This window comes from Ictalurus furcatus, chromosome 22, assembly GCF_023375685.1.
Source record: "Ictalurus furcatus strain D&B chromosome 22, Billie_1.0, whole genome shotgun sequence".
In the NCBI taxonomy this organism is placed as follows: Eukaryota; Metazoa; Chordata; class Actinopteri; order Siluriformes; family Ictaluridae; genus Ictalurus; species Ictalurus furcatus.
Genome location: NC_071276.1, coordinates 13349532 through 13365069, shown reverse-complemented (window position 1 = coordinate 13365069; position 15538 = coordinate 13349532). Strand labels below are relative to the sequence as shown.

At 38.9% G+C, this 15538-nt stretch overlaps 1 protein-coding gene across 1 annotated transcript in view; it reads right to left on the bottom strand.

Moving 5' to 3' along the window:
* Nucleotides 1–14065, bottom strand: part of fras1 (Fraser extracellular matrix complex subunit 1) — a 139640-nt gene extending 125575 nt beyond the window's left edge. The window contains exons 1-2 of the mRNA XM_053610739.1: nucleotides 13205–14065; nucleotides 11463–11494 (exon numbers count right to left, since the gene is read on the bottom strand). Of these exons, the coding sequence (XP_053466714.1) occupies nucleotides 11463–11494; nucleotides 13205–13271 (99 nt within the window). The 5' untranslated portion in view covers nucleotides 13272–14065. The remainder of the gene's footprint in view (nucleotides 1–11462; nucleotides 11495–13204) is intronic.
* Between the last annotated feature and the right edge of the window lie 1473 nt (nucleotides 14066–15538).

The window sequence follows — 15538 nt, the reverse complement described above, 5'->3', positions numbered from 1 at the left end:
AGTGAACTAGCATGAAGATGTGTTTTTTCATAGAGACTACAAAGCACTTCTGTAAAGTCGCTCTGTATAAGGGTGTATGCCAAGTGCCATAAAACTCTACTGAAGATTTTTAATTCATTATTGGTTTATTATGCCACTGTATGGAGTATGAGCATAGTCAAGCTACATCAACAAAATAGTTTACATTAAATTTAAATATTCTTTATATATATATATATATATATATATATATATATATATATATATATATATATATATATATATACGGTTCAGAAATGGACTAGCATATAGTGTGGATGATAATTATAGCGTTGGTCTAATACTTCAGTGGCAAAAGGACAGATCCATCCATCCATCCATCCATCTTCTATACCGCTTACTCCTTTTCAGGGTCACGGGGGAACCTGGAGCCTATCCCAGGGAGCATCAGGCACAAGGCGGGGTACACCCTGGACAGGGTGCCAATCCATCGCAGGGCACAATCACATACACACTCACACACCCTTTCATACACTACGGACACTTTGGACATGTCAATCAGCCTACCATGCATGTCTTTGGACTGGGGGAGGAAACCGGAGTACCCGGAGGAAATCCCCCTGGAGCACGGGGAGAACAAGCAAACTCTGCACACACAGGGCCACGGTGGGAATCAAACCCCCGACCATGGAGGCGTGAAGCGGACGTGCCAAAAGGACAAATGTGAACTTTAAATTTCTCCCTACAACCCCTGCTATAGAAAATTAATCAACACCTTCTCAAATAAGACAATTCAACAACACTGTGGTACAAATAGTTTTGTTTCCTTTTTGCTTTCTGTTCATTTCATGCACACAATAAAGTATAAAGAAACCATCCAAATATGAATGTGTTATTTGGAATGAAAAGACAATGTGATCAAATTTTTTTTTTCTTTTTAAAGAAAGCTTGCCAGATAGGTTCACAGGGCATCTGGTTGAGGCTGGAGGAGCGCATCGTGACTGGGATCCAACAGGATACAAGAAAAAGTTGGGAGTGGGAGGTTTTAACTTTCATGTGGGTGAGTAGTCAGACATGAAGCTCAGGGGGAAAAAAAGAAAGACATTTCAGATGTTAGATTTTCGCATTCATTTATTAAACTGAACTTAAACTATACATTTACAGCATTCATTGTTTTTATTTATATCAATACTGCTGGAAAAATAGAACCAACTAAATTAATTAATTAGAGAATATTTTTGAGTAAATTTTTTTTTTTGATTTGGTTACATGCACACCCCACTTCCAGTTTTAATACTGCTGTATTCGAATATAGCTCTGACCTCTAGCTAGGTCAGAACATCAGGATGGTCTCCTTGTACATACACAAGTATTTGCTTTGCATAAATCGACATACAGACATACAGTATTAGCTTGTTAAAGACAGTTTACTGTTTTGAGGAGGAAACTGTACTATACACCACTCAACACAGTTAGCTGGCTAGCTTGCTAGCTTGTTGCTAACCAAAGAAGAACACTGTAGCTTAAATGCAGCATTGGCCCAAATACAGATAGAGATATGAATATTTGGAGCACTAAACAGATACAGACCCAGATTTGGACATTGTGTTACCCCTAGTCTTTATATTAATACACTTAAGATGACAAAAAAGTCATGGCACAAAAGTTTACAGGTCTGTGTGTAAATACACACCTTCTACACCGAACAAACAAATTCCTCATAGCAGTTTTGAGCAACAATTTCCCCCCAGCATGCCTGGGAAATAAGTACCGAGCCTGATCTAATGACAGATGGGTGCTTGCTTATGAAAAGCCCTTGAAGGACAGACTTCTGCTTCCCTTCCTCTCTACCTTCCCCTCCCACTCTCAGCTCTGCCCTGCAAATTACAGTCTGTTCCTCGCACAGGATTTCCAGGTGTTTCACCTGTGTAACAATCTGTTACATCTGTAATAAACCGGAATCTAAAGAGGCTAATTGTAGCATTCCTTTGATGCTGAGGTGGATGACAGAGCAGGCAGTAAGGACACAGTACAAAAGATAACAACAGGGAGAGCTCACAGAGTCTGCGTGCCGCCAGGCTCACGCCACTGCCTGTGTGTGTGAATCATCAGCTATCGCCCGGTGCCTGGCCATTAGCCAGTGCTCGACCTAAGGCTGTAGACAGACAGGCCCATGAACAAGGGCATTATTTTCAGCAGAGAGCCATCGGGGAGGCATTGAGGCATTGTGCCACAGGATGACAGACATGAGGAAAAAAAACTAGCCGTGTTTGTAGGTCCGACATAAAGCATTCCACTCTACCTAATATCATGTTACAGTGGGGAGGAAAAAAAAGAACCAAAAAAAAGAACCATTGCGGGGTAAATTGTGATCAACGCACAAAGGCGTATCTTATTCTGGTAGCAGGATTCCAGTTGTCCAAAACTGCATAATTTAGCATGAAGTAAGCGTGATAAAAAAAATTCTTACTATTCAAATGGGATAAGATTTACGGATACTTCTGTTAAATAATGCTGTCGGAGGATGTCTGCAGTAGCCATTTCGTATGGGTTCAGCAGTCACACACACACACACACACAAAAATCATGCATACTATGTGCACAAACTGATTATGTGACCTTGATTATAATAAGTGCTTGTTGATCATTGATCACATGGTCAGATAATGTATGTTGGCATAACTGTACTGAGCCTATTTAATCTTTTTTTTTTTTAGGTCCAAATTTTGCATATTTTCTCTTTCGGACAAACACCGAAGGTTTAGAAGACCACTTTCGGAATTTTCCAGTTGCATCCGTACTAAATTGATGCTAAATATATAGTTGTTGAGCAAGTTAAACACACAACGACAGGTTTTATTTCACATTAACAAACTCAAACCATTCTCCATTTTATTCTGACAGAAAGCAAGGGTGCGCTCCGACTCCAGCCAAGAGCACGTGAGACTGGGGGAAGGGGGCGGGGCTTCCAGGTGGTGTCAGTTAATATCAGAGAGTTCAAACCACCTGCACAAATCATTCCAGATCAATATATACAATAAGGTGGCTCCATTTTAGTGAGGGAAAAAAAGGCTTCTTTTTTTTGGTGTATTCTTGAGGAATGACTGCGAAATCAGCGTACTCCGATGTTACATTGCGGAACTCCTACACAAAATCTGAGTGATGATTAAAACATCATCATAATGCACTTAAAACAGATACAGATCACAGTGGCACTGCACTGCACCCGTAATGTGTACTTACAGAAGACATTTTTGGAATAATCCATCTGTGACACTGCAAAAATCCTCAGTAGTTACATTGTTTGTATTTGTAACTACAGTTATTAGAGGCAATTTATTTAACATCAGTGCCATTTTATTCTAGTTCCAGACATCTAACAGAAACCTTGGGAAAGGGAAAACAGCCGGTGCAGGCCACAGCTCTGGAGCTGATGTTCGCTATCTAGGCCAGACCTGGCGCTGCTGAGATCAATGATGGATGTGTTGCTACATCTCTTATGCTGAAGGGCAATGTGTGGTTTGCTTTGCTGATTCACTACCTTGAAAGATTGGGATAAAGCACATGTATACCCTAAGACATAAAAGTTGTAGAGGATGGGGCAGATGTAATTGTTCGCTATTATTTCATCCCTAAGCACATCGACAAGCTCGGATTAAAGAGGACCCTGAAGATTTGCTGAAATAATCCTTGCTGAAACTTCAGCAGAGTCGGTTCAACTAAGGACAAATTAAACTTTGCTCTGCAGACTTCTTCCAAAGTTAGTTATGGATTAACAATATGGAAGCAGACTGAAGAGTGAATAGTTGCCCTACATGTAGTTTTATGTATAACTGCCCAAGACAACAGTTAAATAACACAACAGGGAAGCATTGAGGACATACAATGAGAGAAATATAGGGAAACAAAGTGCAATAGTAGTTGTTTATGTAGAGCCGACATAAAGCTTACCTGTCATCATGTTACACTGGGGGAAAAAATAAGAACCACTTAGGTAACTTTTGCTTAAAGCTTGCTCAAAGTTCATCTGAGACAGCCTACACATTAAATCAACAAATTCTAACTTGAAAATATGTATCAACTGCTCATACTATTTCTTTTCTATTCTTTACATCCCTTCATTTTTAGTAACCACGTTATCCTGCTCAGGGTTGTGGTGAAGCCAGAGTCTCTCCCGTGAGGTGGGAAAACACCCAGGATCGGAAGCCAGTCCATCTCAGAACACCATGCATATACACAGTCACACACTCATTCACACCAAGGGCAATTTAGCATATTCAATCCACCTACTGGAATGTTTTAGGAAGGTGGGAGGAAACCGGAAGCCCCAAAGGAAACCTGGAGCTGTGAGACAGCAATTTTACACGCTGTAGCACAATGCTACTCTCTACTTACAGTCCAGTGCAAACGTGTGCATCCCAACATGACAAAAATCAACAGACAAAATTGTTTAAAATTATCCCATGACCCTCTAGAACTGATCTGAAGAAGGGATTTATTTATTTCTTTCTCTCTCTCTCTCACTCACTCACTCACTCACTCACACACACACACACACACACACACACACACAAAAGCAATGTGGGAGGTTCAATACTGGCATGGGGTCACTCACCTCCGGAATCTTCACTTAACCCTGCACTTCCATTGTGCTCTATTCACTCCTTAATGCCTGAAAGTATCTCCATTCGCTCTCCCTGAGGCGGGTATTCTTGAAAGGGGGGAGGTTACACTTTAAAGTACACCATGGTCAAACTGCACATGGTCGAATGTTTCCAAATATTTCACTGTGATAAGGAAGTGTTTCATCAAATATTCCATCGGAACTGAATTTCTGCTTAATTAGAGGACTCATATGGTAAGGAACTATGAGATACTCTGTTTCTTGCATACAAATGATTTCACCCTCTATCAAACCGAGGTGAAGTTCATTCAGTTTTCAAAAGATACCAAGTGTTGGGAATTGTTTGGAAAACATGTGGCAGCTCTTCTAATCCATGCAACCAGTAATCAGTAATACTACTGAGTCAAAAAAGAGGCAAACAAATAAAGACTCTGGGTCAACAGGCTTCTTTAAAGCTTACAAAAACAACATTACATGCAAGTGCAATCCTTCTAAACACGCTCAAGAATTCAAGCTATTTGTTTCAGCCTGTAAGATGCAAACTGCTGTACTCTCTACACAAATCAGACTAATACAATAAAGGATTCCATTATACTTCATTGAAATGGGACTGCAGATGGCTTATGTTAAACTGGCTATGATCGCATTGTTCACAGATTTAAACCACATTATAACTTTCTGCCAGAGCATCATCAATGAGTCATAATGAAAACAGAGCTGAGAATTCTGTGTCTAAAGACAAGCCAGTCATTTAAAAATAAATCAGGTGAAATATGACTACAGGGCATAGAGACCAGACAAAAGTAGAAATCACTTTGCTTTTCTCAACTCTAAATTATTAAAACACTGAGAAGACACAGAAAGCAAGGGCACAATAAGCTTGAAAAATGATTAGAGCAGGCTTAGACAGTCTTTCATTACCTTCATTAATACTCAGGTAGACAACCCAAAAATCTTCCTAAGGGTTTTGTGTAGAAGGTTTACATAAGGGATGAAGTTATTTCCTCCCCTTCTCCAAGTCAAGGCAAACAGGGATTGGTTTGTTTTTTTGAACATGGAGGAACATGAATAAAAACCATAAATTAAGAAGCAGAAAGAAAACTAAAGAAAAGATAGGCCTGGTCTGGATCTTAATCTTCCTCAAACTGCCACATGCCACTCTGACATCATCTATCTTTGTGGTATTCACAGAGGAAACCATGCTCCAAATTTCAACCACAGCTCAAAGAGATTAAAGAAAGAGAAGCACAGTGGAAGAACCTCCAAAATTTACCTAAGCAAAAAAATAAATAAATAAAAAGTTTGATTAGGTAAAAAAGTTTAAAGTTAGTTTCACCTCACCATGATAACAGGTGTTTCAGATCTATACGTCTGAATACATTTCCCAGTTTATGAGGCTATCCATAATGTATGGTCCATAAAAAATGTAAATTTATGAGTGGTGCTGAAACAGTCCCCCCCCCTCTCCTTTTTGAGTGACATTTAAGTTAACTCTTGGCAGGAGATATACTTGGGGGGACGTTTTTGGCTTTCCATTTGTCATAGCTTGCTTCACGTTCATCAAAAGGCATGACACATGACATGAGGTTTTGGTCTCTGAGGAAGTTAGAGGGGATTTGATACCCTATGAAAAAAATGGATTGAACAAAGACAAGCCAAAAACTTACAGGCCACATTTTCAAGTGCTGCTTGAGGCATCCTTCTACGACCAGTAGTACTAGTCTCACAGGAATTCTTGTTTAATAAACCAGTATTGTGTGCGATAATATTGCAGATTAGGCTACATTTGGTCTTTACTTTGGCCCCCGTGCCTTTTTCTTTGTGGCAGCACAAGATTTTTTTTTTTTATATATATATATTTATATATATATAAACCTGTGTTGTGTTTACAGTTGTTTGATATCAATGAGAGCAGTGTATTTTTGTGAATTTTTTTTTAACAAAAGATCAAAAGGTTAAACGATAAAGACAATTTTTCACAGCGTTCTTTACTCATATTTACCAAGGGTGCCAATATTAGTGGAGGGCACTGTATGGGTATCTCAGTCTACATAGAATGTGAATGCTTTATCTATTCATTTTAATGTTCAACCACTTAAGTTGTTTTTTTTTTTGTTGTTGTTGTTGCTTTTTGTAAATTTGAGACCAAGTAAACATTATTTAATTTAATTTTATGCAAGCACGCTCAAAAAGTAGGCTTGTTTCCAAAGAAAGCACAAATGGGATTAGAAATCTATTCACCACAAAGACAGAGTGTAAACGTGGGGCTGTGGGTTTAACACTGGGAATGGACAACAAGACAAAAACCAGAAGGCCCTTGGGCAAACAGAACAGAAACAGTCTAAGAAAAGACGTCTGTTTGATTTGTTTGTTGGTCTATTAGCCAAACCTGGTGCTTGCTGATGCTGAGCTACTGGGCTGGTAACTACAGTATAAATTGACACAGTTTTACTACACTTTAGGATGTAATAGTCTTGGGAAATTATGATAGGGTAAGTCAAACATCCTTTAGTTCGCTCTACAGAAAGTAACCATTCAACAGGATTGATAGTCGTCAGGTAAATCAGTGAGAAAAACTCCAAGGCATTCGGTGCTTGGCCAGAATGGGATGAGTGCCAATGGAGCAGCATGTTAGTAACATCTGAACTGGATTAACTATGCAGTTATTCACAACAGGAACTGGAGTCATGTTAAACTATGAATATAGTAGAAGTCTACTGGTCATACACTTGGGTTGAGCACTGTACCTTAGATACAGTTTCCGAATGAAAGGAAGTACAATTGACACAGACGGTTGCTTTCAAGGATAAATAAACGCCATTCATGTTTTGTTGTTTTGTCAGCCATCTAAATAATGAAATACTTCAAAATATGGTGAATAGGAATGTAAAAAGGCCTATTGAATTCGCCTTGATTTGAATACAACATATGTCAAGGCTTCCATCACTTTACCAGACAAATAATAGCTGAGTTTTGTCAACAATGTATTTCAATCTTTGCTTCTAAATGATCAGACACAATAAACATAACAACTAAACATCTGTGTCTTTTGGAATGTCATTGTCTATCTGTGATGTTTCCATTCAATGTTAGCAAGAAACAAGAGTATGCTCCTTGTTATCACTGGAATTATTTCATATCTGTTGGAGAAAGGCTAAACAATTTGTTTCTCAAAAGCGTACTTAAAAGCTGATCATGTCCATTAAAAGTCCATGCCCAGCCAGAAGTTACTGAAATGCAAACTATTCCCTTTAATTCCCTGGAAGCTTGAGTACAAAACCTGTGAGATTTCTGACAGGTTGGAAACGTTGCCCCGAATTACCACATGCTTACCAATAAAATAAAATAAAAATCATCTGTCATTTCCAGAGGTCTCTGTTTAGACAGTTCTATTCACCAAATGCCCTAGATTTTGATTTCTTCGAGGATGTCTACTTGCAATGCCAAGAATTTTTGCCCGGAGGCACAAGTGTTATATTTGGTTGCGGTGTACTGTATTTCAGAGTACATAGTATTACAGAAAGGGCAAGTACTGCTTCACTAGGAGGTATTAATAGTCTTTCTCCATGTCGGAATACCCCTTCTATGGTCGACTAGCCCCAGTCACTTAGCTAACTCTCTTCAGCAAAGACTTCCCTTAAAACATATCTGCTCATTATCAGTTTTTATTGGTGCTAATGCTCCAAAGACTTGGATAAGGACTTGAAGGTGAATGAAAGGTCTTTGGTCTTGCCTAAATGTCATTATTTCCACTGGTGTAGACTGGCTCTTTCTCCAGGTGTTTGGGTAGCCTTTCTCTTTGAACTGCAAAAGGGCCTCTTCCTGAATGTGTATGAGCATGTCTCCACCTGTCCACCTCCATCACCCTACCCCTCTGTGCCTCTTTCTTTCTCCAGGAACCCTCCCCATTCTTAGGTCATAGCCATGCTGTAGCGCACTATAGGCGCATACCAATGGTTCTCAAAGCTATCAGTTAACAGAAAGCCAACACAGGAGAGAATCTGTTGCTGTATATTTACCTTCAATCTACAACCCCACTTCCAAAAAAGATGGGACGCTGTGTAAAATGTAAATGAAAACAGAATGCAATGATTTGCAAATCTGATAACCCCATATGTTATTCACAATAGACCCCAGAAAACATAACAAATGTTTAAACTGAGTAAATGTACCATTTTAAGAAAAAATAAATAAGGTAATTTTGAATTTGAAAATAAGGTAATTTTGAATTTGTTGGCCGCAACACGTCTCAAAAAATTTTGGACGAGGGCAACAAAAGGCTGGAAAAGTAAGTGTAACTAAAAAGAAACAGCTGGAGGAACATTTTGCAACTAATTGGGTTAATTGGCAACAGGTCAGAAACATGATTGGGTATAAAAAGAGTTTTTAGAGAGGCAGTGTCTTTCAGAATTAAAGATGGTATAGAATGTGGATGGAAGCATATGTTGCACTAAAACCTGTATATACCTTTCAGCATTGATGGTGCTTTTCCAGATGTGCAAGCTGCCCATTCCATAGGCACTAATGCACCCCCATACCATCAGCGATGCAGGCTTTTGAAGTGAGCACTGACAAAAAGCCAGATGGTCTCTCTTCTCTTTAGTTTAGAGGACGCGGCGTCCATGGTTTCCAAAAAAAATTTTAAATTTCGATGCATCTGACCACAGAACAATTTTATCTTTGCCTCAGTCCATTTTAAATGAGTTTTGGCCCACAGAAGACAGCAGCGTTTCGGGATCATGTTCACATACGGCTTCTCCTTTGCATGACAGAGCTTTAACCAGCATTTGTCGATGGCACGGCGAACTGTGTTCACAGACGATGAGTTCTGGAGGTGTTTCTGAGAACATGCAGTGATTTCCATTACAGAATCACGCCTGTTTTTAATGCAGTGCCGCCTGAGGGCCCGAAGATCACGGGCATGCAATATTGATTTTCACCCTTGTCACAGAGATTTCTCCAGTTTCTCTGAATCGTTTGATGATATTATGTACTGTAGATGATGAGATATTCATAGTCTTCACTATTTTATGCTAAGGAACATTATTCTGAAATTGTTCCGCAAATTGTACACACAGTTTTTCGCAGATTGGTGAAACTCTGCTCATCTTAAAGACTTTGCCTGTCTAAGATACTCTTTTCATACCCAGTCATGTTACTGACCTGTTGCCAATTAACCTCCAGCTGTTTCTTTTTAGTAACACTTACTTTTCTAGCCTTGTGTTGCCCCGTCCCAACTTTTTTGAGAAATGTTGCAGCCATCAAATTCAGAATTGCCTTATTTTTTCCTTAAAATGGTACATGTACTCAGTTTAAACAGTTGGTATGTTTTCTATGTTCTATTGTGAATAATATATGGGTTTATGAGATTTGCAAATCAATGCATTCTGTTTTTATTTTCAAGTATTTACAATTTACACAGCGTCGCAACTTTTTTCGAATTGGGGTTGTAATTACTAGTGTTTCAAAGGTTCATAGTCTGGGAATAGTCTTTACACACCATTACAAGCTGGGGAAAAAATAGGTAGCAACTTACTGCATTTTTGAAATCCATGTCAGAGTCAAAAACCGGTGGTAGTGAAATTTCAAGCAAGACTTGGAAAATTACAAACATCAGTAAGAGAGGCAACTCAACAGCAACTACATTTTAGCTCTTTACTGCTCAGAAAGCCACAAATGAAGTTCTCAGATATGTTCTCAGACATGGAAAAGCTTTTCAGGTTCTCAACACAATGTCTCAAACATTGTCTTGACGGATTCCTCAAGACATTTCTTCATATTGTTAAGGACTGAAGCTTTCTAAGGGCTCTCCAGAGATCAATATCTCAGACTCTAGTATGTTAGATGGATCCTTTTCCCAACAGGAGAAATTTTAAGACATGTGCCTTTCAATCCAGGGCTGTTTTTAAATGCCTGGGAATTGGTCACTAATTGTTATAACTGATCACAACCACAACTATAAGACATCAGAGCTTTCCACATGGAACATTTTATAAAAAGGGAAGCCCTCTGTTGTATGGTTTTTACCAGGATTAAGAACTTTTTCTCCCAAAGACTGGACTTGGATGTATGGTATGATATTGAAGACCATTTTGTCACTCATCCCAGAGCCATGTTTAAATGCATGGGAACTGGTGACCAATTGCTATAACGGATGAGTCAGATGAGTTGTTTAAGATCTTACCACAAGTCAGGTCATTTTGATCTACAGCTACAAGACATTAAAGATTTCAAAAGGGGTTCCACTTGGAAACCCTCTGTTGTCAAGCTTTTACAAGGGTTAAGGGTCCTCCGGAGACATCCCCCCTGGGAATGGATTTGGATTTATGGTATAAACCTGAACACAGATTGCCACTCATCCCTGAGCCACATTTAAAAATCTGGGAATTGGTCACCAATAGTTATAACTCAGGAGCCAGATGAGATGTTAAACATCTTCACGATCTTACCACATGTCTAGTCACAGACCTCTAACTACAAGAAAGAAAGAAAAAATGACCTGTACACAGTGAGATGTCTCTCAATGAGACAGTGATCCATTTATCACAACATAGAATCTAGCTTATTTCTCTGCCCCATTAACATTCAAAAAGTCTGCTGGCATTCATTATTCACGAGGTACTTCTGCTCATCAGCATTACTATTCGGTCTCTTCTCGTTGATCCTTAATCAGCCCGCAGCTGTCAGAGGCGGCACCATGATAATGTACTTCTCATGAATTATTAACGAGGCCAAGTCCAGCTTGTGTAAATCGAGCACAATTACAGCTTGAAGCTTGGATAATTGCAGATACATACTTAAACCAGATATAGCAGTGTGATTACGATAAAGACAGTAACTGAAATCCATACATACATACCGCAACCAGGACTCCTTGGTGGACACAAGCTCCTGTAGATGAGTAGGGACGAGGGGCATTGGAGTGGAAAAGAAGCAACATGTCACTTACAGTTGCATCAAAAGCTTTAAAGGCAGCTTAGAAAACATGGTTTCCTTAATAAAACTTCAATTCACCTTAAATAAATGGCACATGATTATAATAGGCTAATAACTTCATCAGCATATGTTAATTGTAGATATTGGATAATTATACAAGCTACATATCAACAAATTAAGTGTTGTGCTTCCCTTATGATATAGCAGGTAAGAGTTGAAAAAGAACTTGAAAACTAAACAAAGATGACAAATAGTGTATGTTAAGATATTTATAGTAATAAATACATGATTCGCAGTTCAAAAGACTGCATCTCACTTTCTGTATGATACGATAACATAGAATGTGATCACTTGTTTACCCAGGCTTTGCTTTTATACATGTAATGCCAACCTTTTTCATATTATCTGCGCAGCTTTGGGATCCTCATCTACAGTAACATCTCTACCAGATTGCTTCGCACATTCTTTTGGACGTATCTGTTATCTACCAATATTTTAATTCAGTTATGTTCAATTCATTTTCCTGTTCGTTTTGCCTAATGTTCTGAGTTGCTGTCTTGTTACAGGATGCAATCTACATACAATTTTTTTGTAGATGAAATGGTAAATAGATTTTCTTTTCTTTCCCCCCTCCCCCCCCCCCCTTTCACTCCCAACCTTGTTATTTGGTTTTGTTTGATTACTTTGCTTACAGACATTTGGCAGTATGAACAAACCTATCAGAGCTTCTAAATGTGTTTCCTTGGCTTACTGAAACACAGTTCCAGCTCATTCCATCGTTTTTAGAGCAAATCTACAGCGGACGTGCCACTTTGGAGTCTTATCTCAGGCATAAAATCCAAATTTAACATTCACAGAAAGATTCCTAGTGTTAAATGCACACCTTAGTCTGTCTGGATACAAACACAATTAATTCAACAGCCATTGTTAATGCAACACTAAGATGTAATTCAACACTGGGGACTTTTCTGTTATACATTACAATGAATCAGGAAATACAGGCAGTGCCAGCATTTTTCTGTGCAAACAAAAGAAATAATAATAAACAAAATAGCATGCATGAGTCACCATGCATACGATTTTTTGGTTATTCAAAGTCCTTGTAATATCATGTAGCATTATTTATAAGTCAGAGATTAAAGATAGTAAGATCAAAGTTTTGCTCTGACAAGAAACCCCAAAGTGTCTATAAGCTACAGAGCTTCCTTCTTATAACCTACAAAAAAAAAAAAAAAAAAAAAAAAAAACAAATTTGAAGTGCACACACCTAGAGAGCTGAATGAAGTCTTGACCTGTTACAATGGTGCACGAAAAAAAGGCATGTTTTGGGTTGCACTGAGTGCAATGTGTGCTCCGCACGCGCTCCACTTTTCATTCATAACAAAGCACATTTCCACACTTCTAACTCATGCATTTTTTTTTCTGTCAAAGCATTGAAATGATGATTTATAGAGGGCTGAATAGGGCACAATCAAATGTTGCGAGTAATTATAAACATAATGTGAGTGGTGAGTTCAGGTATTCCTCAACAGCACGCGCACCACACATGTCTAACAGCTTGAAATTATTAACAAACACAGTAGTGTTGTTGTTATAAGAGCAACTTTATCAAGCTGGATGAAGCACTACAGTCATTTAAGAAGCAAAATCAACTTTGCCACAAACCTTCGGTTCCTCGCGTGATCGCAGTGAATGCAGTGCACACGGCGAGAAGAATCCACACAAGGTCCATTATGACTTTAGAAAATCTTCAGTCATTCATTTAATAATAAAATAATAATAATAATAATGAAAGGAAACAACCTCGAAATGGTTTTTAGCTAGTGGATAAATCAGAATTTCCGTGAAACATCGTGGTCTCTGAAGGTGTGCAGATGCACCAGGGCTCGAGACAAGTCGCTTCAATAATCCTACAAGAAGAATAAGAAGAAAAGGAAAGAGGTGCAAGTCGAGCCAGTGATCCGCGCGCTCCAGTGCGTGCTACTAGTCCACACAACTTCAGTTCCTAGCTGAAATATAAGTCCACTCGAATTTAAGGGTGAGAACCCATTGCGTGGGAAACGGCTAGTTTGTCTGGTTAATTATAGTGGAGAGAGAGAGGGAGAGAGAGAGACTCGCGCTGAGGACTCTGAGCTCTGAGCACTGGCTAGGGGAAGTTAGGTATTGATTAGAGAATTGGGACGCCCCCCCTCCCATGCTCCAGTCAGTGCACCATCGCTGCAATGCTCTTGTGTATTCATTCAAGTTTCCACTAAGGACCAAAGCTTTACACGCACGTGTTGTGTTTGCAAAGTATTTACAATTCATGCATGCACAGTTTACCCCCCAAACACGCGGGTTCAAAAGTACACTGTTAAATCATCTATACATGTTCATATCATATAATACATTTGAAATGAAGCAGCATTCAAAAAAGTTTTTTTTTTTTTTTTTTTCACCAAGGTCTTAAAATTGCTTGGAGCATATCACTGCATATACAAGGAATAAAATTTGAGGGAGATATTCAAGAGTTTATTGTTATATGCACTGTAAAAACTGGCAGTTACAATGTAGAACAATCCATCCATTTTCTGTATTGCTTATCCAACACAGGGCTGCAGGGGAACCTGGAGCCTATCCCAGGGAACTCAGGACACATGGTAGGGGGCAACCTGGACGGGGTGCCAACCCATCGCAGGGCACAATGGCAGACACATTCACACACCATGGACAACTTGGAAATGCCAATCAGCTTACAACACATGTCTTTGGACTGGGAGAAGGCTGAGTGCCTGGAGCAAACCCCAGAGGCACAGGGAGAACATGCAGGCTCTGCACACACAGAGATGGATTCAAACCCCCCAAACTTGGAGGTGCGAGGCAAATGTCCTAACCATTAAGCCACCGTGTCCCCAAATATACAAGAATGTACAATGAAATTCTTACTCTTCATTAGTTCAGATAATCCATGAACACTGTAATCGGTTGAAAATTGCATTATAATGAGGAGTATGATATATATTACAAGTATGATAGGATACAGTACAAGCACTAATATGAGATAGGTAGGCTGTAAAGAAAAAAAAGGCATTAAACATATACAGTAAAAGAGACATTGGGCTTTAGATATTATAAATATAGTGGAATTATAGACCAGTAAAAAAAAAAAAAAAAAAAAAAGCATTGTGCAACGAATGTTCAAATGGGCAATATTGCAAGGTTGACAGTGAGTGACAGTTATTGACAAGCCTGATGGTTAATAATAACTTTCTTTATCTTTTTTTTATTAACAAGCAATGTGTCTTTCTTTTTAAGCATTTACAGTTACATTTAATGTTGTGGATCATCAGTTAAACAAGCTAGTTCCTGTTATAGCTTACGTTATAGCAGCAATAAACAGTCATTCATGCCATGTGTGTCAATAAACAGTCATAGGGCAGTGGTGTCTTGAAGGTTAAGGCTCTGGGTTACTGATCAGAAGGTCGGGGGTTCAAGCCCCAGCCCTGCCAAGCTGCCACTCTTGGGCCTTTAACCCTCTCTGCTCCAGGGGCGCTGTATCATGGCTAACCCCAGCTTCCTGACATGTTGGTATATGCAAAAAATAAAATAAATTTCACTGTGCTGTAATGTATATGTGACTATAAAGACTCATTAGTCCATCACCATACTCTATTTTTTTTCTCTTTCTTGAAGTTTATAAGACAAAATGCAGCTTGTTATGTTACCAGGTAACTGGAAAGCGAAGACCTCTCTCCTGAAGACTTTCTTGTGTCTGAAAACGTAAACAGCCTTACCTCTGACTGTTACAAAACTCTGACAGCATAGACATTCCAAAATAAATGCGCCCTTACAGAAAATGTCATCATGCCAACAATTACAGGTTTCGAAAATCTCTTTATGTGAAGTATTTGCCCCTGTGAATGAGAAGGTACTATAGAAGTAATAATAATATATTAGAAGGAAAGTCTTAATAAAAAACTGATTTGTTTGTATTTTCAATCAGTACTGTCAGAATTGCTA